This window comes from Bubalus bubalis, chromosome 17 (assembly GCF_019923935.1).
Source record: "Bubalus bubalis isolate 160015118507 breed Murrah chromosome 17, NDDB_SH_1, whole genome shotgun sequence".
Lineage (NCBI taxonomy): Eukaryota > Metazoa > Chordata > Mammalia > Artiodactyla > Bovidae > Bubalus > Bubalus bubalis.
In genome coordinates this window covers 15,500,608-15,527,550 of record NC_059173.1, presented here as the reverse complement: position 1 = coordinate 15,527,550, position 26,943 = coordinate 15,500,608, and the positions used below count along the sequence as shown (strand labels likewise).

At 44.7% G+C, this 26,943-nt stretch overlaps 1 protein-coding gene across 1 annotated transcript in view; it reads left to right on the top strand.

Annotated features, from left to right (window-relative positions):
- VSIG10 (V-set and immunoglobulin domain containing 10) overlaps positions 1-25,126 on the top strand; it is a 43,176-nt gene extending 18,050 nt beyond the window's left edge. The window contains exons 3-9 of the mRNA XM_006074235.4: positions 4,869-5,171; positions 7,377-7,637; positions 15,960-16,253; positions 19,324-19,434; positions 19,749-19,764; positions 21,249-21,460; positions 22,348-25,126. Of these exons, the coding sequence (XP_006074297.3) occupies positions 4,869-5,171; positions 7,377-7,637; positions 15,960-16,253; positions 19,324-19,434; positions 19,749-19,764; positions 21,249-21,460; positions 22,348-22,403 (1,253 nt within the window). The 3' untranslated portion in view covers positions 22,404-25,126. The remainder of the gene's footprint in view (positions 1-4,868; positions 5,172-7,376; positions 7,638-15,959; positions 16,254-19,323; positions 19,435-19,748; positions 19,765-21,248; positions 21,461-22,347) is intronic.
- The last annotated feature ends 1,817 nt before the right edge of the window (positions 25,127-26,943 follow it).

Below are 26,943 nucleotides of genomic sequence, written 5' to 3'. Positions count from 1 at the left end.
TTGTGAAGAAAATGGCAACCCACTTCAGTATTCTTGCTTGGGAAATCCCATGGACAGAGGAGTCTGTTGGACTACAGTCCATGGGGTCGAAAAGCAGTTGGACATGACTTAGTGACTAAACGAGAACAAACAACTAGGTTCGTCATGGTTTTTTTTCCAGGGAGCAGGCGTCTTTTAATTTCATGGCTTCAGTCACCATCCGCAGTGATTTTGGAGCTCAAGAAAATAGAATCTGTCACTGCTTCCACTTTTTCCCCTTCTATTTTACATGAAGTGATGGGACCGGATGCCACTTAGTTTTTTAAACTCTGAGTTTCAAGCAAACTTTTTCACTTTCCTCTTTCACCCTCATCAAGAGCTCTTTAGTTCCTCTTCACTTTCTGCCTTTACAGTGAGTAGCATGGACCTTAACACATTTCAGTAGACTTTGTGCTTCTTTCAAGCGATCATTTTGTAGCCACTGGGGAGTTGAGTGGTACACTATGCCAGCCTCTCGCTGTGTCTGTTTTTCTCAGGCCAGGCAAGTGTTGAGGGAGCATTGGAGCTGGTGGGCACATGAGCAATGAGGAAGCTGGTTTGTATCCACCTCCAGGAGCCCCTTTGGATGATTCAATTGGGGTTTGGAGGATAGGAGTGCTTCTGTCTAGCCAGGGATGTGACTGCCATGCCAGACTTGGAGGAAAGGGAGCCTCGAGAAAGCCCCATGTTCTCTGACTAATTGGGCCCATCTGATTTGTACACGCTCTGTGATGGTGGTAGTGGCACTGTGCCCCGTTACAACATAAGGTCCTGGGGAAAGGGGGTGTTGGGTGTGCCGAAGAATGATTGCTGGTCTCATCAGAAGATGGAATGGCCCTTGCCCAAGATTGATTAACTCACGTCTTGCCAAGCTCATCTGAAGCAGAGACGTATGCTTATAACAGCCTCCGGGTTTTGGCCTTTTGAACAGGAACAGTGGCCAGTCGGGAGATAGGCAGTCAATGGGGTTGTTGCATTTGCCTCTATATTTCATCTCTCTCTTTTTTCAATTTGGCTGCTCCACACGGTTTGTAGGATCTTAGTTCCCCAATCAGGGATTGAAGCCACACCCTCAGCAGTGAAAGCATAGTTCTAACCAGTGGACCACCAGAGAATTGAGTACTCTTTGGTAGTACAGGCCTATTAATTAGAACAATGGAATTCTTTGTCGGGGAGATAACATTTCTCTTAGTTGAGGTTCAAAGTTAGTGTTTTCTCTCAAATCAATTTTGAAAGTTCATCTGTAAATACTGTCTTAGTTTGTGGGCTGTACAAAAAGAGACAGTGGATTTGCTGATGCCTGTTCTAGAATCAGTCTACAGGTGTACTATTGATAACAATGTTAGATAACATGTATAGAATATTAATGAAGTGAAAGTCGCTCAGTTGTGTCCAACTCTTTGCGACCCCATGGACTATACAGTCCATGGAATTCTCCAGGCCAGAATGCTGGAATGAGTAGCCTTTCCCTTCTCCAGGGGATCTTCCCAACCCAGGGATCAAACCCAGGTCTCCTGCATTGCAGACAGATTCTTTACCAGCTGAGCCACAGGAGAAGCCCATAGAATGTCAACCACATGTCAAAATACCAGGGTAAGAATTCTTCTTCTTTCACCTCATTGGAGCCTTTGGTAACCTGGTGGTAGAAGCTCCTCCTTTTCTTTTCATTTCATAGGAAGCACAGAAGGCTGAGAGAAGGGAAGGACACTTGCTCGAGGTTGTCCGTCTAGAAGTGGCAGTAAGATTTACACCTGGGTGTGTCTGGGTCCAGAGTCCACACCCATAACAATTAAGCTAAGGTGTTCATCCGCAAGTCAGAACTTGACATGACCATGGCCTCCATAAGATGCTAAACCTTTGTAAGCACTCTGTATTTTGTTTATTTGTTTGCTGTTTTATTTTTGTTTCCTCCCCATCTGTCTCTTTGAGTGATTGCCGCCATCATCCTACAAGCAGAAGTGGCTGGTGGTTTCTGTTTAGGAATAGCAGCAGGGTGGAGAGAAAGGTAGGAGGGATGGAAATAGGGGCCGCCTTCTTCGTAGTCAGAATAGGGGGAGAACCCCAAGGGTTTAAGAAGATGGCATCAGCTTTTTTTGTTTGTTTGTTTGTTTTTGGTGGAGCAGTTAGAACACACACATTTATTAAGTTCATCTTATATGGGTGGCATCAGCTTTAATTAAGAAAGCAGACTCGGGGCTTCCCATAAGGTCCAGTGATTAAGTCTCCATGCTTCCAATGCAGAGGGCACAGGTTTGATCTCTGGTCAAGGAACTAAGATCCTACAAACCAAGTGGTGTGGCCAAAAAATAAATAAGCAAATAAAACTGAGGATAAACTGACTCCTAAGCCCTAGGTTGGGAATGAGGAGTCCTATGTTCTAGAACTATTAAAAAAAATTTTTAAAAAAAGCAGACTCAACCCAAGGGTTTATAGATGAACTGCAACTTTTGAACATTCAATTCAGAAAACCCTTCAGTTTCCCTCATTTAATTTTTTTTAACCCTTCTATCTGCTTCATTCTCATCCATTCCTTGTATCCAACACCATTTTTTTTCTGAGGATTGTGCTGGTCAAAAGCCATTCCCAGTCAGTTTCTGGGGGGTTGCACTGTTCATGACAGGCCTCTGTGACCCTCCAGGCCACAGTTTGGTAGACCCAGGCTGCCCAGCCTACCACAATATCTCTGCTGGTCCAGACGTGGCTACTAATACCACAGAGATACCCTGTGCTTGATCGGGTGCGCACCAGCTGTGGGCACTCCCTAGGACCTGCCGGTCCACCTACCTACCCAGCTAGTTGCCAGCATTCAATGGGAGATTTGAGCACCTCCCAAACCACAATATAACTTTTCCCCAGACCCTCCGTGGGAAGTGACATGATTCCAGCAAATCATTGTAACTATTAGAAGCCAGCTCCAACTAGAAATGCATATTGTCAAGAATAGTTTGCTCAGAAACTCACAATTCCTATAGTTACACAGTGGCCCCAAAATAGGTGAAGTAGTTTCTGTACTTTAAGGGGCCCTGGGAAGGCTGTCTCCTCCCTCTAATAATGTATCCCCCTGGCATTAAAAAAAATTGTTTATTTATTTTTTTGGCTGTGCTGAGTCCTCATTGCTGTGCACAGGCTTTCTCTAGTTGCGGTGAGCGGGGATTACTCTTCACTGTGCTGGGGCCTCATTGTGGTGGCTTCTCTTGTCGTGGAGCACAGGCTCTAGGCATGCAGGCTTCAGTAGTTGCAGCTTGAGGGCTCAGTAGTTGTGGCACATGGGCTTCCTTGCTTCGCAACATGTGGAATCTTCCTGGACCAGGGATTGAACACATGTCCCCTGCATTGGAAGGCAGATTCTTAATCACTGGACCAAACAGGGAAGTCCTTGCTAGCATATTTTTGTTCAGAATTCTACAGTCATAGATGTATTCATTTGGCCAAGCATTGCCGTTTCTGAACTCTTCTTAAGAGGAAGTCTCTGGCAGTGCTAACACTCTACAGGACTTTAGCATAAATAGGTGATGGATCTCTTCATCAAAGAGGATGTGGCATCTTAGGCACATTGGGTAAAAATGGTGGGAGGACATTTCTGGCACTGTTTTGAATACTGTATAATGGTAATTCATTTAGTTGTCATGACAACCCCATAAAATGGGTTCTAGCATCCCCCCATTTTATAGATGAGGAAACAGAGGCTTAATAGAGGTTAAATACTTTGCCAAAAGTCACACAGCTAGTAAGTGGAGTTCAAGATTGGGGCTGGAACCAGTGTTCCTTCTCTTTCAGTGTGACATTGTATGGGGGGTCCCCAAGACCACCCCCTGGCTCACTGATTCCCTAGGAGAATTCACAGGACAACCAGGAGCACACTTCCCAGAGTCCTTTCCCAGTGCAGTCACATGGGTCATGCTTAATTCCTCCAGCAACAATTGTGACCACACGTGTGAAATATTGTCTGCCAGGGATACTCATCAGAGACACAGTGCCCTAGGTTTTTACTGAGGCTGGTCATGTAGGCATCCTCTGCCCAGCACATACCGAAACTCCAGACTCTCAGAAGGAAAGCAGGTGCTTAGCATAAACCCAGTGAGCCCCAGTGAACCCCACTCTTACCAGTTCTGGGAATGGTGGGAACCCCCCTGAAATCCAAGGTCTTAGTCACCAGCCAAGGCCAACCTTATAGACCGGCTTTTCTAAGGAAAGCATACCCAGGTCTGTTACCTTAACTCTCTTTTTGTTTTGTGGTTCCCTGACCAGCCAGTAAGGGCACAGAGTCCTAACCACTGGACTGCCAGGGAAGTCCTGCTATGTTAACTCTTTAATGCACAGATACCTTTTTTGCTCATCAGTGTTTTTGAAAAGGATCAATTTGCATTTTCCCTATTGTCTAAGGATTGATCCCCTCAGTAAAGCTCATGTCATTGCTCAGGAGTAAATGAGAGCATGCCTAAGGGCACTTGGCACATTTGCCACATAAGTGATATCATGGGCTTCCCAGGTGGCTCACAGATAAATAATCCACCTGCAATAAGGGAGACAGACGTTCAATCCCTGCTTCAGAAAGATCCCCTGGAGAAGGCAATGGCAACCCGCTTCAGTATTCTTGCCTGGGAAATCCCATGGCCAGAGGAGCCTGGCGGGCTACAGTCCATGGAGTTGCAAAGAGCTAGACATGACTTATCGACTTAACAATAGCAACAAATAAGAGCATGCCTAAGGGCACTCAGCACAGCATTTGTCACATAATAAGTAGTGTTGTCATCTTCACTGGCTGCTGCTTGATCATTTCTATGTCCCTTAATTCTGATGAGGGGCTCCAGTTAACTCTTCTGCCTTCCCCACTGCCCTGTTGTCTGCAGACGGCCCCTCTCAGGTTGAGGTCAACATCTCCAGCACTGGCAGGCTCCCCAACGGCACCCTCTATGCAGCCAAGGGCTCCCAGGTGGACTTCAGCTGCAGCAGCAGATCCCAGCCTCCGCCTGTGGTTGAGTGGTGGTTCCAGGCCCCAGGTTCCACCACTGAACTCTTTGGGAACAACCTGACAGCCAGCTGCTTCACGCTGTTACTAATGTCACAGAACTTGCAAGGGAACTACACCTGTTTGGCCAAAAACGTGCTCAGCGGGAGACATCGAAAGGTGACCACCGAGCTCCTGGTCTACTGTGCGTAAGAAATGCGCCCCTCCTCCTCTCCTCCACCTTGACCCTTGGTGACCTGTGTGTCTGTGCCTCCCTTTGTGCGCAAAGACTTCCCTGATACACAGGTCCTAACCTGCTTCTCTGGTTCCCTCGACACACATGGACACACCCAAACTGCATGTCAGAGAGAATGTTACCTTTTCTGAAAGCTCGCTGCTAACTAGGGGTACAGGAGAGTCCCTGTGAGCCACAGAAGGGAATTTATGCCAGGTTTAAAGTTGTTTTTTTTTTTTGAGGTGAAACTATATAATGTATAACCATTTTAAGATGTACAATTCAGTGGCATTGAGTCTATTCAGAGTGTTGTGCAACCATCATGTTTATTTCCAAAACATTTTCATCACCCCAGTTTGGAAACCCTGTACCCATTAAGCAGTCATTCCCATACCCTCTTTCCCCAGACCTTGGCAACCACCAACCTATATTCTATATCTATGAACTTGCCTATTCGAGACATTTCATATAAATGGAATCATACAGTATGTGACCTTTGGGGACTGGCTTCTTGTTTTTTTTTTTTTTTAATGGAGGTTATTTTTTGTGGGGGGTGCTGCAGTGAGAAGGCAGTGGCACCCCACTCCAGTACTCTTGCCTGGAAAATCCCATAGATGGAGGAGCCTGGTGGGCTGTAGTCCATGGGGTCGCTAAGAGTCCGACACAACTGAGCGACTTCCCTTTCACTTTTCACTTTCATGCATTGGAGAAGGAAATGGCAACCCACTCCAGTGTTCTTGCCTGGAGAATCCCAGGGACGGGGGAGCCTGGTGGGCTGCCGTCTGTGGGGTCGCACAGAGTCGGACACGACTGAAGTGACTCAGCAGCAGCAGCAGCAGCAATGCATGGGATGTGGGATCATTAATTCCCCAAACAGGGATGGAACCTTCACCCCCTGCACTGGGAGCACGGAGTCTTAAACACTGGGCCACCAGGGAAATCCCTGGGACTGACTTCTTTCACTTAGCATCATGTTTTCACAGTTCATCCCTGTTGTAGCTTGTGTCAGTACTTGTTTTCATCTATGGCTGAAGAGTATCTATTTTATGGATCTACTACAATTTGTTTATCCATTCATCTGTCTTTACTCATGTTGTCCATTAACTCAGGCCCTCTAGCGCTGTTAAGAACACGTAGTTCATGAAGCTTTATTTTGCAGGTGAGGAAACAACCAAATACACTCATGCACACATTCAGTGGAGGAAAACCACTGTAGAAACACAGGGTGCACTCATAATCCATGCTAATGAAAGGGAGCATGAGAACAACAAATTAGTAGGCAGGGTAATGACACACTTACTTTATACATTATTCAGAGCCTTTGTTAGGTCTCAATGCTCTCTATCATAAATGACATTTATTGTGTATAAAGTTATATAAAGTCATTTCCTTGTTGTGGGAAACACAGATGAGTAGAAAGAAGAAAATAATCACTTGTACTCTCACCATCGTTTTGATGTATTTCCAATAATTTTTCTTGTAGATGCCACATATCTACCCATATGAGATCCAAATTTCTATTTATGTATATTATATAAAATATATAAAGTATTTAAAATATCTACATATTATAGAAAATGCTTTTATATAAAATATTTATATATTATATAAAATATATAAATATATGCTATATACATAATACATAACTATTTTTATGTATAATTATGAATACATGGGTTACAAGTTTGTAATTTGTTAAATTTTTATATATTTTTTTTAAAAATTGTATTTGCACATAGCAAAAAAAAAAGTGTGTGTTGAGGATTGGGGATGAATAAGTCTCTCTCTTCCTGTTATGCCCTCCAGGGATCAGCAGTGTCCAGTAGAACTTTCTGTGATGATGGAGATATTCTCTTGTGTGTGGTCTACTTCAGTGGCCACCTCCTACCTGTGATTACTAGGAAATGTGGGTAGTGTGACGGAGGAACTAAATTTGTAATTAATTTAAATCAAATAGCCACATGTGGCTAGTGAGAAATGCAAATCTCTTCAGAGACTTAACACCCAGCAGGGGAAACCCGACTTTTGCCAGGCACTGATTTGTGCTAGGATTTATTTCAAGGTGCACTAACTGGAGTTGCTGTTTCTCCGATACCCTGGTCCTGTAATCCTTAGAGTCAGCCCAGTGGCTCATTTTAGCCTGTGATTAAGGCCATGTTCTCTGGTATTTTGCAGCTCCCCCTCCGTCAGCCCCCCAGTGCTGGGCAGAGGTGTCGCCAGGATTGTTCTCACTGCAGCTCAACTGTCGCTGGGCTGGGGGATACCCAGACCCAGACTTCTTGTGGACAGAAGAGCCAGGAGGTGTGGTCGTGGGAACATCAAAGCTGGGGGTGGAGATGCTGAGCCAGTCCCAGCTGTCGGATGGCAAGAAGTTCAAGTGTGTCGGGAGCCACATAGTGGGGCCGGAGTTGGGAGCCAGCTGTGTGGTACAGATCAGTGAGTCTGCCTTGCCTTGTCCTGGGGTTGGGGTCCTCTCACCTTCCTGTCTTCTGGGACAACCCTTTGAAAGAGGGTCTGGAAAAGAGATCCCAGGGTATTGGAGTGAACTGAATTCCTTTCATATCTTCCTCCCATTTTCTTTTTTAAAAAAATCAAATATTATTTATTAACAAAATCAATCATTAATTTAAATTAATTTATTGATTAAAATTATTTTTAAAAATGGAAGTATAGTTGACTTACAATATTGTGTTATTTTTGCTGGGTAGCAGAGTGATTCAGTTATACACACACACACATATATACATATACACATATACATATTCTTTTTAATATTCTTTTCCAATGTAGTTTATCACAGAATATTTATTTATTTGACTGTGCCAGGTCTTAGCTGTGGCACACAGGATCGTTAATCTTCAATGTGGGCACGTGGGATCTAGTTCTTGACCAGAGATCGACGCTAGGTCCCCTGCATTGGGAGTGTGGAGTCTTAGCCACTGGACCACCAGGGAAGTCCCCATCGCAGGATACTGAATATAGTTCCCTGTGCCAGAGTAGGACCTTGTTGTTTATCCATTCTATATATACTGGATTGTATCTGCTGACTCCAAGCTCCCACTCCATTCCTTCCCTACGCCCTTCCTTTTGCTTTATGCTTCCTTCCTTTCAAACTTTAAAGATGCATAATGAAACTTCTTGGTTCTAGTCCAAGCTGGTTTTCTCTTGACAAATACTAACTGAGCACATACTACATGCCAGGCACAAGTTTCTAAGTCCTGGAGATGGAGCCGTGAACAAAACAGACAAGGTTCATTTATCTGTCAACAAATGACAAAGGTTCAATTTGTTCATGGAACAAATTACCCCTAAACATAATGGCTTCAAACAACAATCATTATCTCATGATTTCCGTGGGCCAGAAATTCATACAGGGCAAGGTGCTGACACCTTGATTTAGGACTTCAGACTGTCTGAACTGTAAGAAAAAATTTCTGTTTTTTAAGCCACACAGTTTGTGGTCCTTTGTTACAGCGGCCTCAGGAGACCAATATAATGAGTAAGCCAGGGCCAAAGTATGTTGGGTTGTGTTGGCCCTGGTGAGGTTGTCCTCACAGGTTGTGAAAATACTCCTCAGAGGTGCAGTGTGGACAGTGGACATGCTGAGAAGTGAGCCCTGGTGTACCAGCAAGTTCTCCTAGGCAAGTGGCATTTGAATGGTGACCCTTCCCACTAACTGAGCACACTGTCCCCAGGTGTCCCCTCTGTGTCAGGCACTGCACCTGGCCTTGGGCAACATAAGGGACCAGGACTCACTTTCTGCCCAAGGACAGGGGTTGGCAAACTGTGCTCCATGGACCAAATCTGACTGAACTGTTTTGGGGCAATTTTTAAGAAATGAGATATAATTCACATAATGTAAATTTCACTCGTTTTTTTGGGTGGGGGGAGGTCTGCACCATGCAGCTTGTGAGATCTTAGTTCCCCAATCAGGATGAACCGGAATCAGCAGTGAAAGGATGGAGTCCTAACTACTGGACCACTGGGGAATTCCCTAAAATTCACTATTTTAAAGTGTATAATACCCACTCCAGTGTTCTTGCCTAGAGAATCCCAGGGACGGGGGAGCCTGGTGGGCTGCCATCTATGGGGTCGCACAGAGTAGGACACGACTGAAGCGACTTAGCAGTAGCAAAGTGTATAATTAAGTGGGCTTTTTTTTTTTTTTTTTAGTATATTCACAGTGTTGTACTACCATCACCATTCTAATCCAGAACATTTCCCTCACCCCAGAAGAAACCCTGTACCTACTGGCAGTCAGTCTCTCTAGAAAGACCATGCGAAGATATTTATTTCCCAGTATCTCCACCAACATTGAGTCTTATTAATTTTTAAAAACTTTTCCTGTTTGCTAGTTGGGACATGGCTGATTGTTTTAATCTGGGTTTCTTTGATCACTGGTGGGGTTGATAATTTTTATACACTTATTGGCTTCCTATATATTATTTGTGAGTTATCTGTTCATATCTTGTCCATTCTTTTTTATGGCTTCTTCATCATTTCTTATTATGTCACAAGAGTCACTTAATTTCATAGACCTGTCATGCACATTATAGATATTATTCTGGCATATCTTGTTCCTAAACCATATTTGTGACATTTCTGCTAGTGATGAGCAATTTCTGATTTTGAAAGGGTCTCCTCTGTCAGTCCTGTTTTAGGTTTCTGTGCTCAAAAGGTCTTTGTCTCTTACTTGTTAACTTATTATCTGTAATCCTCATCAGTTCAGTTCAGTTCAGTCGCTCAGTCGTGTCCGACTCTTTGCGACCCCATGAATCGCAACACGCCAGGCCTCCCTGTCCATCACCAACACCTGGAGTTCACTCAGACTCACGTCCATCGAGTCAGTGATGCCATCCAGCCATCTCATCCTCTGTCATCCCCTTCTCCTCCTGCCCCCAATCCCTCCCAGCATCAGAGTCTTTTCCAATGAGTCAACTCTTCACATGAGGTGGCCAAAGTACTGGAGTTTCAGCTTGAGCATCATCCTTCCAAAGAAATCCCAGGGCTGATCTCCTTCAGAATGGACTGGATGGATCTCCTTGCAGTCCAAGGGACTCTCAAGAGTCTTCTCCAACACCACAGTTCAAAAGCATCAATTCTTCAGCACTCAGCTTTCTTCACAGTCCAACTCTCACATCCATACATGACCACAGGAAAAACCATAGCCTTGACTAGACAGACCTTTGTTGGCAAAGTAATGTCTCTGCTTTTGAATATGCTATCTAGGTTGGTCATAACTTTCCTTCCAAGGAGTAAGTGTCTTTTAATTTCATGGCTGCAATCACCATCTGCAGTGATTTTGGAGCCCCCAAAACTAAAGTCTGACACTGTTTCTACTGTTTCCCCATCTATTTGCCATGAAGTGATGGGACCAGATGCCATGATCTTTGTTTTCTGAATGTTGAACTTTAAGCCAACTTTTTCACTCTCCCCTTTCACTTTCATCAAGAGGCTTTTTAGTTCCTCTTCACTTTCTGCCGTAAGGGTGGTGTCATCTGCATATCTGAGGTTATTGATATTTCTCCCAGCAATCTTGATTCCAGCTTGTGCTTCTTCCAGCCCAGTGTTTCTCATGATGTACTCTGCGTAGAAGTTAAATAAATAAGCAGGGTGACAATATACAGCCTTAACATACTCCTTTTCCTATTTGGAACCAGTCTATTGTTCCATGTCCAGTTCTAACTGTTGCTTCCTGACCTGCATACAGGTTTCTCAAGAGGCAGGTCAGGTGGTCTGGTATTCCCATCTCTTTCAGAATTTTCCACAGTTTATTGTGATCCACACAGTCAAAGGCTTTGGCATAGTCAATAAAACAGAAATAGATGTTTTTCTGGAACTTGCTTGCTTTTTCAATGATGCAGCGGATGTTGGCAATTTGATCTCTGGTTCCTCTGCCTTTTCTAAAACCAGCTTAAACATCTGGAAGTTCACGGTTCATGTATTGCTGAAGCCTGGCTTGGAGAATTTTGAGCATTACTTTACTAGAGTGTGAGATGAGTGCAAATTAGGATGATTTGTAACTTGTAGATGATAACATGTGTAAACTAATTTACCAAGGATCAGCCGCCTCTTAAGTGATGGAGCAGCATTAAGCCAGGCTGGTCTGATGCCAGGGCCCTTGCTTTTATCCAGGTGACCTCTTTCCAGACTTGATCTGGCAAATCTTTTCTTCATGTGGAATTTAGGTACTCAGCATGGTGCCAAGTGGGCTTCCCAGGTGGCTAGTGATAAAGAACCAGCCTGCCAGTGCAGGAGACATAAGAGATGCGGGTTCGATCCTTGGGTCAGGAAGATCCCCTGGAAGAGGGCATGGCAACCCACTCCAGTATTATTGTGAGGAGAATCCTATGGACAAAGGAGCCTGACAGGCTACATAGTGTTGCAAAGAGTCAGACAAGACTGAAGGCAGACACGATGCATGTATGGTGCCAGGTGCTGTGGAAGAATACAGAGTCCTTCCCTTTAAAAGACTTAAACTTGGAGAGAGAAGTCTGGCAAACTTAAACCAGAAAATGGCAATATCACAATACAGCTGATCCTTGAACAGCACAGGCGTGTTTGAACTGCGAGGTTCCACTTACATGTGGATTTTTTTCCCCAATAAATATAGTACCTATATTTTCATTTTATAGATCTTTAACTCAGTGTGCGGAGAAGGCAATGGCACCCCACTCCAGTACTCTTGCCTAGAAAATCCCATGGACAGAGGAGCCTGGTAGGCTGCAGTCCATGGGGTCGTGAAGAGTCAGACAGGACTGAGCAACTTCACTTTCACTTTTCACTTTCCTGCATTGGAGAAGGAAATGGCAAGCACTCCAGTGTTCTTGCCTGGAGAATCCCAGGGATGGGAGAGCCTGGTGGGCTGCCGTCTATGGGTCGCACAAGGTCGAACACGACTGAAGTGACTTAGCAGCAGCAACTCAGTGTGGGGAAAGTTTGTGTCTGATTAGAAAGTATAAGATGTGGAATCAAAAGAACTAGGGTTTGAGTCCTGATGCTATCCAAAACTGTTTTAGCTTCCTGTCCTTGGGTGAGTCATCTTCTTTGTGTTTGAGGCAGAGATAGCAGGACATGGATTTTAGATTCCACACAGACTGGCCCCCCCAACCCCTATGTTGTTCTAGGGCCAACTGCAATAGAGACAGTAATGTTTTATTGAGTGCAGACTCTGTGCAGGTGCCGAGTATTTTGCATACAGCATCTTGTTCAGTCCTCAATCAGCTGGTGAGCTGAGCCCTTGCAGTATTATCCCCCAGAATCAGTTTCCCAGAGTTGCAGTACCACAAACTTGGTGGTGGCTTAAAACAACAGCTGTTTATCCTCTCTCAGTTTTGGAAGCTAGAAGTTTGAAATTAAGGTGTTGGCAGGGCCATGCTCCCATCAAAGCCTTTGTGGCAGAATCCTTCATGGCCTCTTCCACTTCCTGATGGCTCTGTGTGTTCCTGAGGCTCCATCACTCTGGTGCCTGCGTCTGTCTTCATGTGGCCTTCCTTTCTGTGGGTGTGTCTCCCTATGCCTTCCCCTCTTCATTTTTCTTTTTTGGTACGTGGCACATGTGATCTTAGTTGCCTTACCAGGGATCTAACCTGCACCCCCTGCAGTGAAAGCATGGAGTCTTTAACAACTGGAGTGCCAGGGAAGTCCCTCTCCTCTTCTTACAAGATACCAGTCCTTGGATTTTGGGTCACCCTCAATCCAGGATGATTTCATCTTGAGATCCTTAACTAGTTACCTCTGCAAAGACTCCATTTCTGAGTAAGACCACATACTGGGCTTCTAGATGAACACAAATTTTGGGAGGACGCTCCATTTTACGGAAGGTGAAATACTTGCCCAGACTCATGCAGCTAGAAAGCAGTAGACACACTCAGGGTGGTACATAACGGGAAATGCCCAAAGTGTGTTGTGGACCGTAAGTCCCAGGAAGTGAATAAATGATGGACTGATGCTGAGAGAGGTTGAAATTGGCAGAGGCAGCTGGTGAGTTTTGTTATTTTGCCTTTACCCTCTTATTTTATTTTCAGATCTTGCCTAAGTCATTATTCCTGTGGCCCCTGAGACTTGACCTGTAATCTGAATCTAAATATGTGCTCAGGGCTAAGAAATGTGTCTGGAAAAGGGAGCTGACCGGAAGTTTTCCCAATTCCAGGAGCACGGGAAATAGCCAGGACCCTTCTCAACCCTGATGCCATGCAGTTCTCCCCGCCTCACTCATGGGCACTCGACCCTGGATGTGCATGCTGGTCACCTGAGGGGCTGGTCAAAAATGCAGATTCTGACTCTCTGGGTCTGGGTGGATCCAAGACTGAATTTCTAACTGGCTCCCAGGAAGTGCTGATCCTGCTGGTCTGAGGACCACACCTTGCGTAGCAATGCCTTCGGGGTTGAGGGGCTTTGGATTATTCCACATAGAAGGACTAGTGCATCACTGAAGGGCAATACTAACATCCACCCAGGGATGCAGGGCAGCATAGCCCCCAAGCTGATGAAAAGCAATGCTTTCAGGGATTCCTGCTGCCCAGATCTCTATTTTTCTCTTCCTTTCTTTTTTTTTTTTTTTTTTTTTTGTGGCTGTGCTGCATGGTTGCAGTATATTAATTCTCCAACCAGGGATTGAACCTGGGCCACAGCAGTGAAAGCGCTGACTCCTAAGCACTAAACTACCAGACAACTCCCCAAATCCCTCTTTATATGGCGTGTTCTGTTCAGTTCAGTCACTCAGTCATGTCAGACTCTTTGAGACCCCATTGACTGTAGCACGCTAGGCTTCCCTGTCCTTTACCATATTATATGGCATGTAGGCCCCCTAAAACTGAAGAAACCAACTCAACTCATGTCAAGCTGCAGTGTTATGGAGCCCCAGGTGTGAGGGCTCTAGCATGCTGTCCATTCCTGCAGATCTGTGAGGCTCCGCAGCACCAACCCCACCCTTGCCCCACCCTTGCATGCAGCATCGTCTTAAGCGAAACTGAATTTCTAAGTGCTACCCGAGCTGGCTGGTGACATAGCTTTTTGAGGGGTGAATGCTGTGTTTGGTGAAAGTACATACCTTTGGGTTGCAGGGGAGGTGCACTGGGGGACTGTTTGTTTTGCCTTTAGTAAAGGAAGAAGGGACCATTTCTCAAACTTTGGCTTGGGACCCTGAAATACAAACCTACTGATGAGGCTTGTCACCGCTGCTGGCTTTGTGACCCCAAAGGAAATTCTGGTTAACCACAAGCAGGGAAGGAGCAATTTAGCAACAACATGGGGGGAATCTGATAGTTGATTCAAGAAGGGGTGTTCACAGGTGATTTTTCTGAGCAAAACCAGGTTTGGGCAATTCTCCTCTGCTGACCCGACCTAGAGAGAGGTTGTTCCACCCCCAGCCCCCTCCCCCTTCCCCCTTTCTTCTTCCCTGGACACCAGCAGTGAAACCCTAGATTTCTCTCTTGGAACAACTGCCAAGGGGAAGTGTGTAGTTTCACTGTCCTGGGCAGGAACCCAACATGCTGCTCTGTATTCCTCAGCTGCTGAAAATATGGATTTAATAAGTCCTCCCAAGATGAATTCACTACCCTTCCCAAGAGGATGTGCATTAGGGGGAAAGGCTTCCTGTGTGAAGGCTACAGACTGATCCTCATAGTAGATCTCATGGCTCCCCATCTCCCCCTTAAATCAGACCCCAAGGCCACAGGGATGCAGTCTTGGGTTTTCTAGGACAGACCTATGGTAGACAGAAGAATAGCCTCCCAAGGATATCCACATCCTAATCCCCAGAGCCTGTGAATTTGTTTGCTTACATGGTAAAGGGACTTTGCATCTGTGATCAAGGATATTGAGATGGGGAGATTGTCCAGGATTCTCTGGTTGGGCCCAGTGTGATCCCGAGGTTCCTCATAAGAGGGAGGCAGGAGGGTCAGTGTGGTAGTGATTTGTTATGACAGATGCGAGCAGAAGGAGTAATTCAAGGAAGGGGCCATGAGCCGAACAATGCAGGTGGCTTCTTTCTAGAAGCTGAGAAAAAAGGAAATGGATTCTCTCCTTGAGCCTCCGGAAGGAACCAGCTCTGCCAACACCTTGACTTTAGTTCTGTGAGATTAGTTCAGACGCCTGGCCTCCAGAACTATAAAACTATAAGAGGATCAATTTGTATTGTTTTAAGCTGTTAAGTTTGTGCAATTTGTTACAGCAACAACAGGAAACTAATTCAGGTGCCCTCCTGTCCCCTGGAACACCCTTGTCAGGGTGTGTGCCCGTATTTTATCTGATCAGTGTGGTTATTACACACAGAAGCCTAGTACATAGGAAGTAAGGAGAAGTGGATCACAAAAGCCTGACTTCTTGGGTTCCATTCTCACACAGACCAGTTCATCCTGGTTTGCCTAGGATTTCACAAGCCTTGAAAGCCCCCAGGTGCTGGGAATCCCCTCAGTCTTGGGCAACCCAGGACAGTTGGTCCCCCTAAATTTTAGCTGCTCACTTCCTTAGTTGTATGACTTTAAGTTACTTGACTTTCTCTGTTCCTCAGTTTCCCCATCTGCAAAATGGGAATAACAAGATTATTGTTGAGAACTAGTTGGGTTAATACATAGGGTGCCTAGCCCATGGTAAATGCTCAACAAATATTATCTTTTATTATTATACGAGACCAGGTGTGGTACAGATATTCCTGGAGTTTCTTTGTTCCAAAACAAGTAACATTCTTGAAATTCTCAGGTCACCGCTTGAATCTCCTTAAATGTTTCTCTTTCTTTACTTTCTCCTGATGGCCAGGGAGCCCCTCCGTTCTCTCTGAGCCCATGAAGACTTGCTTTGTGGGGGGCAATGTGACGCTTACCTGCCAGGTGTCTGGAGCCTACCCCCCTGCCAAGATCATGTGGCTGAGGAACCTCACCCAGCCCAAGGTGGTCATCCAGCCCAGCGGCCACCACCTCATCACCCAGAGTGGCCAGAGCTCCACCCTCACTATTCGCAACTGCTCCCAGGACCTGGACGAGGGCTACTACGTCTGCCGGGCTGAGAATGCTGTGGGGGTGAGGGAGGTGGACATCTGGCTGAGCGTGAAAGGTGAGTGATGGAAGTGACCCTGGAGGAGTAGAGCTTCAGAGGACCAGCATGGGGACAGCTTGTTGCTTCCCTCTACTTGTGTCACTGCCATCAGGGAGGAGGCATATCTGCTTACCTGTGGCTTGACAAGAGGGATGGGAAAATTGCAGTCCAGTCCTAAATCTCTATTGTATCAAGATAAAAAATTTATTTCTTCCCAACCCAGGGATCAAACCCGGGTCTTCTGCACTGCAGGTAGATTCTTTACCACCTGAGCCACCAGGGAAGATACAAAAGTTATTTAATATCTGTTACATCCTAAAGAAAAAAAAATATATATATATATAAAACATATAAATATATATTCAAATACATGTCTAAAATAAAAGATATAATGATATTTTTATATATTGTAAGCTGTGAAACATAACAGCAAAATGAACACCTAAGAAACTACCATCCCACTTAAGATATAGAACAGTAACCAGCACTGCTGAAGTTACCTGTAGGTAGTGTGGCAGATTTAGAAAACAATAGCAGCAAAGCTAAAAAAACATGCTGCTCACTTAAATTTGCACTTTAGAAAAACAAAGAATTTTTTTTTTAGTGTTATGTCACAAATATTGCATCGGACATAACTTTTTAATTTTTAAAAGTTGTATTTTTTATTTGGCTGCACTGGGTCTTAGTTGTAGCATGTGAGATAGTTTCCTGACCAGGGATTGAACCCAGGCCCCCTGCATCAGGAGCATGGAGGCTTAGCCACTGTCCCACCAGGGAAATCCTGGGACATACTTATTCTAAAAAAATTATTCATTGTTTATCTGAAATCCAAATTTAAGTGGGCATACTGTATTCTATCTGGCAACCCTACCTGTAGGCCTGTTTTCAATCTCATCCTGGGCCTCCTGAAAAAGGTAACTCCTGAGTTTCATGTTTTATTTAAGAAAAATTTTGCTGCATATGTACACATTTTTTTCCCACATTTCTTGATAATATATTGTTTAGTTTTTGAGTTTTGAAAAAAATTTGTTATTATACAAATGTAGTCTTTTTGTGACTTGCTGTTTTTACTCCACATTTTGTTTTCCAGGATTTATTCATGCTGACATGTGTGATTATATTTCATGCCTCTTCCTGGCTTCTTAATTTTCCACTGTAGCACTATTCCACAACTAAACTGTTGATTTTCCTGCTGATGGACATTTGTGTTGTTCTGATTTTTTGTTGTTGTGATGAACAGTCTTGCTGTGAAAATCTTTTACCCAGCCCCCTGTGCACATATACCCAGGTCCCCAGGCAAATATGTCTCCAGCATATCTGTACCAGGAAGTAGAAATGAAGGGTTATATGTTATGTGCATTTTTATCTTTATGAGGTAATATCAAATTATTTTCCAAAGTGGTTATATTAATTTCCATTTGCAGTGGCAGTTGTCCCAGATTTTCAACCATAGATTCTGTGATTTTTGTCCATCAAGTAAGTGCAAAATGAAATCTCACTATGGTTCTAATTTGAATTTCTTTGATTACTAAGAAGGCTGAGCATTATTTCATATTTTTATTTGCTATTTAGTTTTCTTCTGTGAAATATATAATTGTGCTTTTTAAAAAATAGTTTGTTTAAAAATTAAAAAAAATGTTTTTCTTTTGGTCACATCATGTGGCTTTCTAGATCTTCGCCAACCAGGGACTGAACTCAGGTCTGGAATCCTAACCACTGGGCTACCAAGGAACTCCCCATAATTGTCTCTTTTGATGTTTTCCTCTTTCTTATAGATATATAGGAGTTCTTCAGAAATTCCACACACTAATTCCTTGTTTTACATGTTACAAATATCTTTCAGTTAGTCCTTCTTGCTTTATTTATGGTATCCTTTGATTTGCAGAGGTTCTTTAATGTGGTTGATTTTATGAATATTTTCTTGTATCACTAGCATTTCTGTGTCTTAAGAAATCCTTATCTATCCTATGGTCATGAAGGCATTCTTTTATATTGTCTTCTTAATGTTTTATTGCTTGCCTTTCACAGTTAACTCTGTAGTCCATCTACAGTTGACTCTGGTGAATGGAGGAAGTAGACATCAAATTTCCTCCACCCCCAGTTTGGATAACCATTTGGTCTAATATGACTTCCTAAAGAGTTCCTTTTTTATTCACTAGTCTGTCCTATATCAAGTTTCCTTTTGTTCATAGACCTGTTCTTATTGAACCCATGCCCTGTAGAGTAGAAGCCCAATGTCTTAACCACTAAACCACCAGAGAAGTCCCTTCCTATTCTATCCTGTTGATCATGTCATTGCAGCACTAGTAATTCACATTCCTAATTACTGTAGCCTTAACAACAGTCTTGATGTATGAAGACAGAGATTTTAACTTTCCAATGTTCTTTTGCATCACATGCTTCATTTGATTCCCACAAACTGTATGAAGTAGGAAAATGAGATATTTGTCTTGCTTTACAGAGAAGTCAATGGCACCCTACTCTAGTCCTCTTGTCTGGAAAATCCCCTAGGCGGAGGAGCCTGGTAGGCTGCAGTCCATGTGGTTGCTAAGAGTCGGACACGACTGAACGACTTCACTTTCACTTTTCACTTTCACGCATTGGAGAAGGAAATGGCAACCCACTCCAGTGTTCTTGCCTGGAGAATCCCAGGGACGGGGGAGCCTGGTGGGCTGCCATCTATGGGGTCGCACAGAGTCAGACATGACTGAAGCAACTTAGCAGCAGCAGCACAGAGAGGTCATGAGGCTTCCCTGTAGCTCAAACGGTAAAGAATCTGCCTGTGAAGCAGGAGACCAAGGTTCGGTCCCTGGGTTGGGAAGTTCCTCTGGAGAAGGCAATGGCAATCCACTCCAGGATTCTTGCCTGGAGAATTCCATGGACAGAGAAGCCTGGTGGGCTACAATCCATGGGGTTGCAAAGAGTCCGACACAACTAAGTGACTAACACAGTCCACAGAGAGGTCATATGCCTCACCCAAGGTCACAAAACCAAGATAAGAGCAGGATCCAGGCAGGGGAGGTAAGGTGTTGTGCTCCTAGCTATGTGTATCACGTGGATAAGTGAAGGGTGTGGTGTGTCTTTGCAGAACCTCTAAACATCGGGGGAATCGTGGCCACCATTGTGAGCCTGCTTCTGCTGGGACTGGCCATTATCACCGGGCTCCTGTTGTATTACAGCCCTTTGTTCTGCTGGAAAGGTAAGAGCTTCCCGGAATGGTAAGGACTTCCTGGGCCCCTTTGTTTCTCTTGCAGGCTTCCTGAGAGGGTGTGGGTGGGGGAAGATGGTCCCTGTTATGCTCCCACCTGAAGCTCCATTCTGTAGGCTTCCAAACTGGGTCCAGATTTGCAATAATGAAGCACCCAAGTACCCTTCCTGAGCACCCTGTCATCTCTCGTTTTGGGTCAGTTTTCTCGTTGCCCATCGTTTTGTAACTGTTAGCTGACTTAGAAACTTCTGTGAGGCCTAAGCAGATCTTATTGGATATTAATGTTTTTTCCTTTCTCCTTTCAGTAGGAAGCACTTTCAGGTGAGTGTCCCCTAGACTCAAATCAGAAACCAATTCCCATAATCTGTTTTCACTGATGTTTTGTTTATAACATTTCATAAGAGCAGTAGTAATCACTACCACTGGGGACCCACCAGGGGCCAGACCCGGGGCTGGGGCTTCCTCAGGCATTATTAGAGACCCCATCATACACTCCTCAGGGTGCTGCTGGCATCGCCATTTTCCAGATACGGTGAGGGAGGCTCATTGAAGCGAAGCAGTTTCTGCAGGCTCATCTAGGAAGTGATGGCCATACCTGCAGTCAGACCCAGGTCTGATTGACTGCAAAGTCTGTGCTCCTTTTTCAATGCCAGACCTCAGGGCGAGGCACGTTGCTGGTTTGTCGTTGAGGCATAAAGACAGCATGAATGTGTTGAGCTCAGTCATTCATGTATTTATCTAATTTTCTGGAAAGAGCTAAAAGGAAGAATAAGTCATAATCTTACAGCGTGCTTTGGAAAACTAGTCTGCGTATGCCCAGAAGCCCCTCCCAAAAGGAGGGAACCTTAGTAGGGGAGAAACAACTAAGTGGAACTTGACTTCCCAGGAGAGCCTGCGCAGGAGCGAGGAACTCTTCGCTTCTCTTATCAGCTTATAATTTGGGGTATTACTGTTCTGGGACAAATAAAGAGATTTCATTGTTCTGGCACCGTCTTTCATGGGAGAGTGTTACCTGTACTGCCCCATTTTTGAGGGTCATTTTGGCATGAGTCGGTCCTTCCCCAGGCTTATTTCTCACAAGAGGGAGCAGCTTGGCATAATGGGAAAAGGCTTTGGAATAAGTGGACCTGGGTTCACATGGCTGCTCTGCCCTTCAAGCCTGAGGCTCCTGGAAAAGCCCTGACCCTCTCTGAGCCTTTGTTTCCTCAGCTGTTTCTCAGAGGCAGGATGTGAGGATTAAATGAGAATGTCATGCTCACAGGATTGTGACTGGCCCATGAAATGTACAGTCTGGCTGGGGAGGCAGAACTAGCAATCATCTAGAGGACAATTCAGTGCCAAACCGCTGGCTGTGGACGCCAAACTCAGTCACAGCTCAAGGCTGCAGGGGGAGGGAGAGGACTTTACTAGGGCTTTGAATAATGAAAAGGAGGAGAAATTTCAGTAAGTAGAGGAGAAATAAGGGCATTTCAGGAAAGGAACAGAGCATCTCTGTGCGTGCTGCAAGGGGAACTGAAATGGTGGGAGCTTGGGACCCTGAGGTCACCTGCCGGACGAACAGCGGGGAGAGGGGAGGGGGGATGATAAAATTCACCCAGCACAGTGTGATTATCTAGACAGTCTGTGGCAGCACCTCTTTTAAAGGTCATCATCTCCATCTCACAATTCAACCACGTTGAGTCCATGAAGAATTGTCCATGTTACCAAAGGGGCTGCAGAGAACCGAGTGTTCCCTATTCAGTGAGGGCTGAAGTTGGAGAAAACAGGGTATCTTCTTGATCATTTCTTCCCTTTTGGAAAATTAGGAGGCAAGACATGGGTGATGTCATGGTTTTGGTGGATTCAGAAGAAGAAGAGATGGAGGAGGAGGAAGATGCTGCAGAAGAGGAAGAGGAGGAAGCCAGTGAGAGGGAGGAGTCGCCAATAGAAATAACCAAGTATGGCCACATTCACAGAGTGACCGCGCTGGTGAATGGGAATGTGGACCAGATGGGCAATGGACTGCAGGCTCTTCAGGGTAAGCTCTTTGTCCTTTAAAGCACTCTACAAGGTCGTGGTGGGCTTCCCAGGAAGAAGTCTCCAAGGGTCTGCTTTTTAAGGGCTGGGAAAGACAGTTAAAGTTTAATCTAGAATCTAAGAATCTCCCATTAACTACCAACACAATAATTAAACTGACAAATACTTACTGAGGGCCAGCTCTGGGAAAGACACAGATTGGTACTGTCAGGCACCAGAAAATCAAGACCAATGGTGATGGGCTTTACGAAAGCAGTTAGGATGAACAGACTAAAATATGAAGGGAAAATGAAAATAGAAGGAAGATTTAACCAACCCTTTGCAAGGGTAGTAGAGTTGTGGCACAAAGGAATGATTACTTGCCTGATGAAGGATACTTTTACAAATTATAGGACCTCAGGAGAAAGATAAGAGCCCAGAGGGATGCATTGGTTGGGAGACATTTTGTGAAAGATGTGGGCTATGAGGCATGTCTTTCAGGACAGTTGAGTTTGAGCAAGCAGAAAGCAGAGGGTGGTCCAGGTGAGGGGAATGTCAGGAGCCAAGAAATGTGGACAGTGTCAAGCATGTCAGTGGATTCTGAGTAGAAAGAATGGGTAAAAGGCAGGGAAACCCACCCTGCTCCAACTGCTCATTCATGAAACTCACCAGTAAAGGACTGGAAATCAAGGCAACTGAAAACTGATGGGAAGGACTTCCCTGGTGGTCCAGTGGTTAAGACTTCCATTGAAAGGGGCACAGGTTCAATCCCTGGTCAGGGAACTAAGACCCTACAAGCAGCCCTGAGCAGCCCCTACCTTCCTAAAAAAGAAAACTGAAGGGGGAAACGGAGTCATCTTTACTGAGAGCACCACTCAAGAGTTGGGTCTACTTTTCCCTCCCGTACAGATGACAGCAGTGAGCAGCAGAGTGACATCATTCAAGAAGAAGACAGGCCAGTGTGAAGAATACAACTGTCCTTTGATATCCTGTCTTAAAAGCTTGGAAAGCTATGTTCAAGATGAGTTTCATATTCTGCTTTACTTGACTTGCACCCCTGCCTGAGGGCTACAATGGGTTTGGAGGTTCTCAGCAAAACAGGAAAACACACATACATCTTTCCTACCGTCCCCCCCTCTTTTTTTCCTAAATTGGTTTGATTTACTGTAACTTTTCTCAACAATGGTGAAAAGCTTTGGGAATGGGTAGTGTGTGGGGGGAAAGCTACATTTGGGCTTTCTCCAGGTTGACTGATGCTGAGATGGGGGAGCAGGAGTAGGGGGAGGCAGTAGGCCTCACTGTCCTTTGTCACTATTAAAGGTCTGTAACTAGCCCGTGCCGGTACACAAGGGAACAGTGTGGGCTGATAAGGATACTTCCTTTCTCACTGCCTAGGTGAGCTGAGGAACCAGGTGAACATCAGCTCTCTGAAAAGGTGAAGAGGTGCCAGTTACTGCGTTAATCAGAGGGAGGCAGTTTGCTTTGGGTTTTGAGTTGGAAACACCCAGGCTTCAATCTGGACCTGGCTCCTTGCCTGTTTCATGGGCTTGGGCTTTACCTTTTCCCCTGAGCCTCAATTTCCTCATCTGTGAAATGGGTGAAATCACACTTACTTTACAGGGTTATGGTGGGGACTGAGGTCCTTCAGGATGTGAAAGTGTCTAGCAGATGCTCCTTCTCCTTTGCCTTCTCTAGTGGAAGGGAAAAAGATGTCCGTGGTTCAGTTACAAACTGCTGCCTGGGCCTTTCATTCTCTGTAGAATGGTTCCAGACCAGGGCATCATCAGAGCTCTCCTGCGGATTTTTGCTCTCCTGGAGATGAAATTCTTTTCAAAAGAGATAGGGGCCAATAAGAGGAAGTGCCTTTCACCAGAACCTCACATGTGTCAGAGCTTCATATTTATAGAAAAGCCTCTTAGGTGATGCACTATTAATTTTGACTTTCCCACCCTTCCTTTCTCCTGTGGCTTTGAAAAAGGCAGGAGGAATGTTTTGTAACATAGTAGACCTGTGGCCTCGGTTTCTTGATCTCAGAAATGGGATTAGGAAAATGTATTTCCTTCCTAAGGATGTTATGAGGATACGCTGCTCAATAATGCTAAGTTCTGAATGAAAATAACACATGATGAGTTGAAGCTGCTATTGTTTCCAGTAGATCCCTGTATAGAGTTTTCTTTTCTTTTCTTTCTGATTTCATCCTAATCTCCTAAATGTCAGGGACCTTCTAAGGGTGTAAAATATGTGTGTTAAACTTGAAAATCTGACTTGAATTTGCACTCTTTAATACTGCATATTCTGCTCTAACAGGCAAGACTTAAAGGAGAACTTCCCTCTCCAATAACAGGGCCTGGGACTTCTAAGATGAGAAGCTGGTTTTCTGCAGGGTTACCCTGCCGGTGTGGTTGGGGCAGGTCAGTTTTCTTGGATGAAGGAACAAAACTGAGGAAGTCACCAGAAGTGAGAGCCCTGTCCTCAGCTCAGAACACTGGGGAAGTCAGAGGCTGGTTGCAGTGTCCACCCCTCAGGAATACCTGTGGCCTTGTTCTCTTGATGGGCTGGATCTTTTGCTGCATGGAACCTCATGTACTTAACCACTCTCACCAGTCTAAGTGTCATTTCAGAATGGGATACTTAAGACAGGCTGTGTTTAAAGTCATTGAACACTGAGCTAGTCTTTGATGAATCCATTTCTGGATCTGACAGTCCACTGTGCAGAGGCAACCATATTTTAAAAAGGAAAAAGCAGAGAAACTGTAGGCAGGGGGAAAAAGAATTCCCTACCTGGAAGGCACACAATGATTTGCAATATGACAGAAATGCTCCCCGTGACTTCCTCTTCTCTTGCATGCACACCTGATGATAGGAAATCTTCAAGAAAGGATTTTCCCCTTGCAAATGGGAGCTTCAAGGTCTTGGTGCCAAACATGATAAACCCTTGTCCAGCTGAGCTGTGACTGCTGTCACGTATATCTGAGCCCTGTGTGCACAGATAATATTGTTGGGTCAGTTAAGAGCTGAAGTACTGGGGGGCGGGGTGGGGGGGGCAATGTCTTCAAGCTTTAAGGATTTTTAAAGAATTAGGGCTTTTTTTGTTGTTCTTTAAGATGACCCATCCCCAACTCCACTAGCACGTCATCGACAGTGGTTTATAGACTTTCTGTGGCAAAGTCCAACTCATTACATTGTGCTTTAAAAAAAAAAAAAAAAAAAAAACTTACCTGAATGAATTGTGAACTGGAGACCAGGAGATATACTTATCAGAACCTAGAAGATAAATACTTCTGGGCCATTGCAACTGACATTGCTTTTCCACAAAACCTGGTGGACCTTGGGGAGGGGGGGGGGTCCCATAATCCTGTGGCTTTGATATCAGTTCCCATTCTCACAAGCACATACCTATTACTATTACTGCAGCAGGAAAGCCCATGATGGAAAATCTCCCTAACCTAGGCACTGAAACCTGGAAAATCATCTTTATTGGGTAAAATTTATTATGATGCAACATGTGCCAACTGGTATTTCTCACCATGGTCCTGGCCAGGAACTGATGCAAAAAGAAACAGCTCTCTCTGCACTACTTACATTTTAATATTTGGTATGGAGGTGGGGGGTTGGGAGAAATTCATCCTGATGTTAGAACATGGATTTGTTTTTTTAAGATAATAGAATAAAGTTATTTTTAAATAAATGCTTTAGTGATCTTCATTTAGACCTGATTAGTAAACTAAAAAATTTGGGGAAATGGGATTGCCATCCACAATTTTTTTTTTAACTAGCTTTCCCAACACTGTTAACAATATTGTTCTTGCTGCCATTTTATTCTTTTCTATGACTTGTAGATGCTACCTACTCTCTCATCTCTCCATTGTATTTGCATATCCTCAAATACATATCTCTTTTTGGTCAGATTGCCTGTTTTCTAACGTTAAAGGGTTAGGGTAGGAATCATCATAGAGCAGTAGATTGATGGACTGTCTGAAAAGACAGTTTCTGCAAGCTGTTGGGTCACTGCAGTGGCTGGTGGTTTTGGAGTTTCTCACTGGGCTCAGCTAATAGTAGTCCCCATACTTCTGCTTCATTGACTATGCTAAAGCCTTTGACTGAATGATAACAGACTGTGGAAAATTCTGAAAGAGATGGAAATACCAGACCACCTTACCTGCCTCCTGAGAAACCTGTATGCAGGTCAAGAAGCAACAGTTAGAACTGAAGATGGACCAATGGACTGGCTCAAAATTGGGAAAGGAGTATATCAAGGCTGTATATTGTCACTCTGCTAATTTTAACTTATAGGCAGAGTACATCATGCGAAATGCCAGGCTGGATGAAACTCAAGCTGGAATCAAGATTGCTGGGAGACACATCAATAACCTCAGATATGCAGATGACACCACACTAATGGCAGAAAGTGATGAGGAACTGAAGAGCCTCTTGATGAAGATGAAACAGGAGAATGAAAAAGCTGGCTTAAAACTCAGCATTCAAAAAGCTAAGTTCATCGCATCATCCCATCGCCTTACGGCAAATAGATGGGGAGAAAAATGGAAACTGTGAGAGATTTTATTTTCTTGGGCTCCAAAATCACTATAGATGGTGACTGCAGCCATGAAATTAAGACACTTGCTCCTTGGAAGGAAAGCTATGACAAACCTAGACAGTGTATTAAAAAGCGGAGACATCACTTTGCCAACAAAGGTTTGTCTAGTCAAGGCTGTGGTTTTTCCAGTAGTCATGTATGGTGTTGGAGAAGATTCTTGAGAGTCCCTTGGACTGCAAGGAGATCCAACCAGTCCATTCTGAAGGAGATCAGCCCTGGGATTTCTTTGGAAGGAATGATGCTAAAGCTGAAACTCCAGTACTTTGGCCACCTCATGCGAAGAGTTGACTCATTGGAAAAGACTCTGATGCTGGGAGGGACTGGGAGCAGGAGGAGAAGGGGACAACAGAGGATGAGATGGCTGGATGGCATCACTGACTCGATGGATGTGAGTCTGAGTGAACTCCAGGAGTTGGTGATGGGACAGGGAAGCCTGGCCTGCTGCGATTCATGGGGTCACAAAGAGTCGGACATGACTGAGCAACTGAACTGAACTGAACTGAACTGATGTATGGATGTGAGAGTTGGACCATAAGGAAGGCTGAATGCTGAAGAACTGGTGCTTTCAAACTGTGCTGCTGGACAAGACTCTCGAGAGTCCCTTGGACAGCAAGGAGATCAAACCAGTCAATCCTAAAGAAATCAGTTCTAAATATTCATTGGAAGAACTGATTTTGAAGCTGAAGCTCCAATCCTTTGGCCACCTGATGCAAAGAGCCAACTCACTGGAAAAGACCCTGATCCTGGGAAAGACTGAGGGGAGGAAAAGGGGGCAACAGAGAATGAGATGGTTGGATGGCATCACCAACTCAATGGACATGAGTTTGAGCAAAGTGTGAGAGACAGTGAAGGACAGGGAAGCCTGGCATGCTGCAGTCCCTGGGGTGGCAAAGAGTCAGACAAGGCTG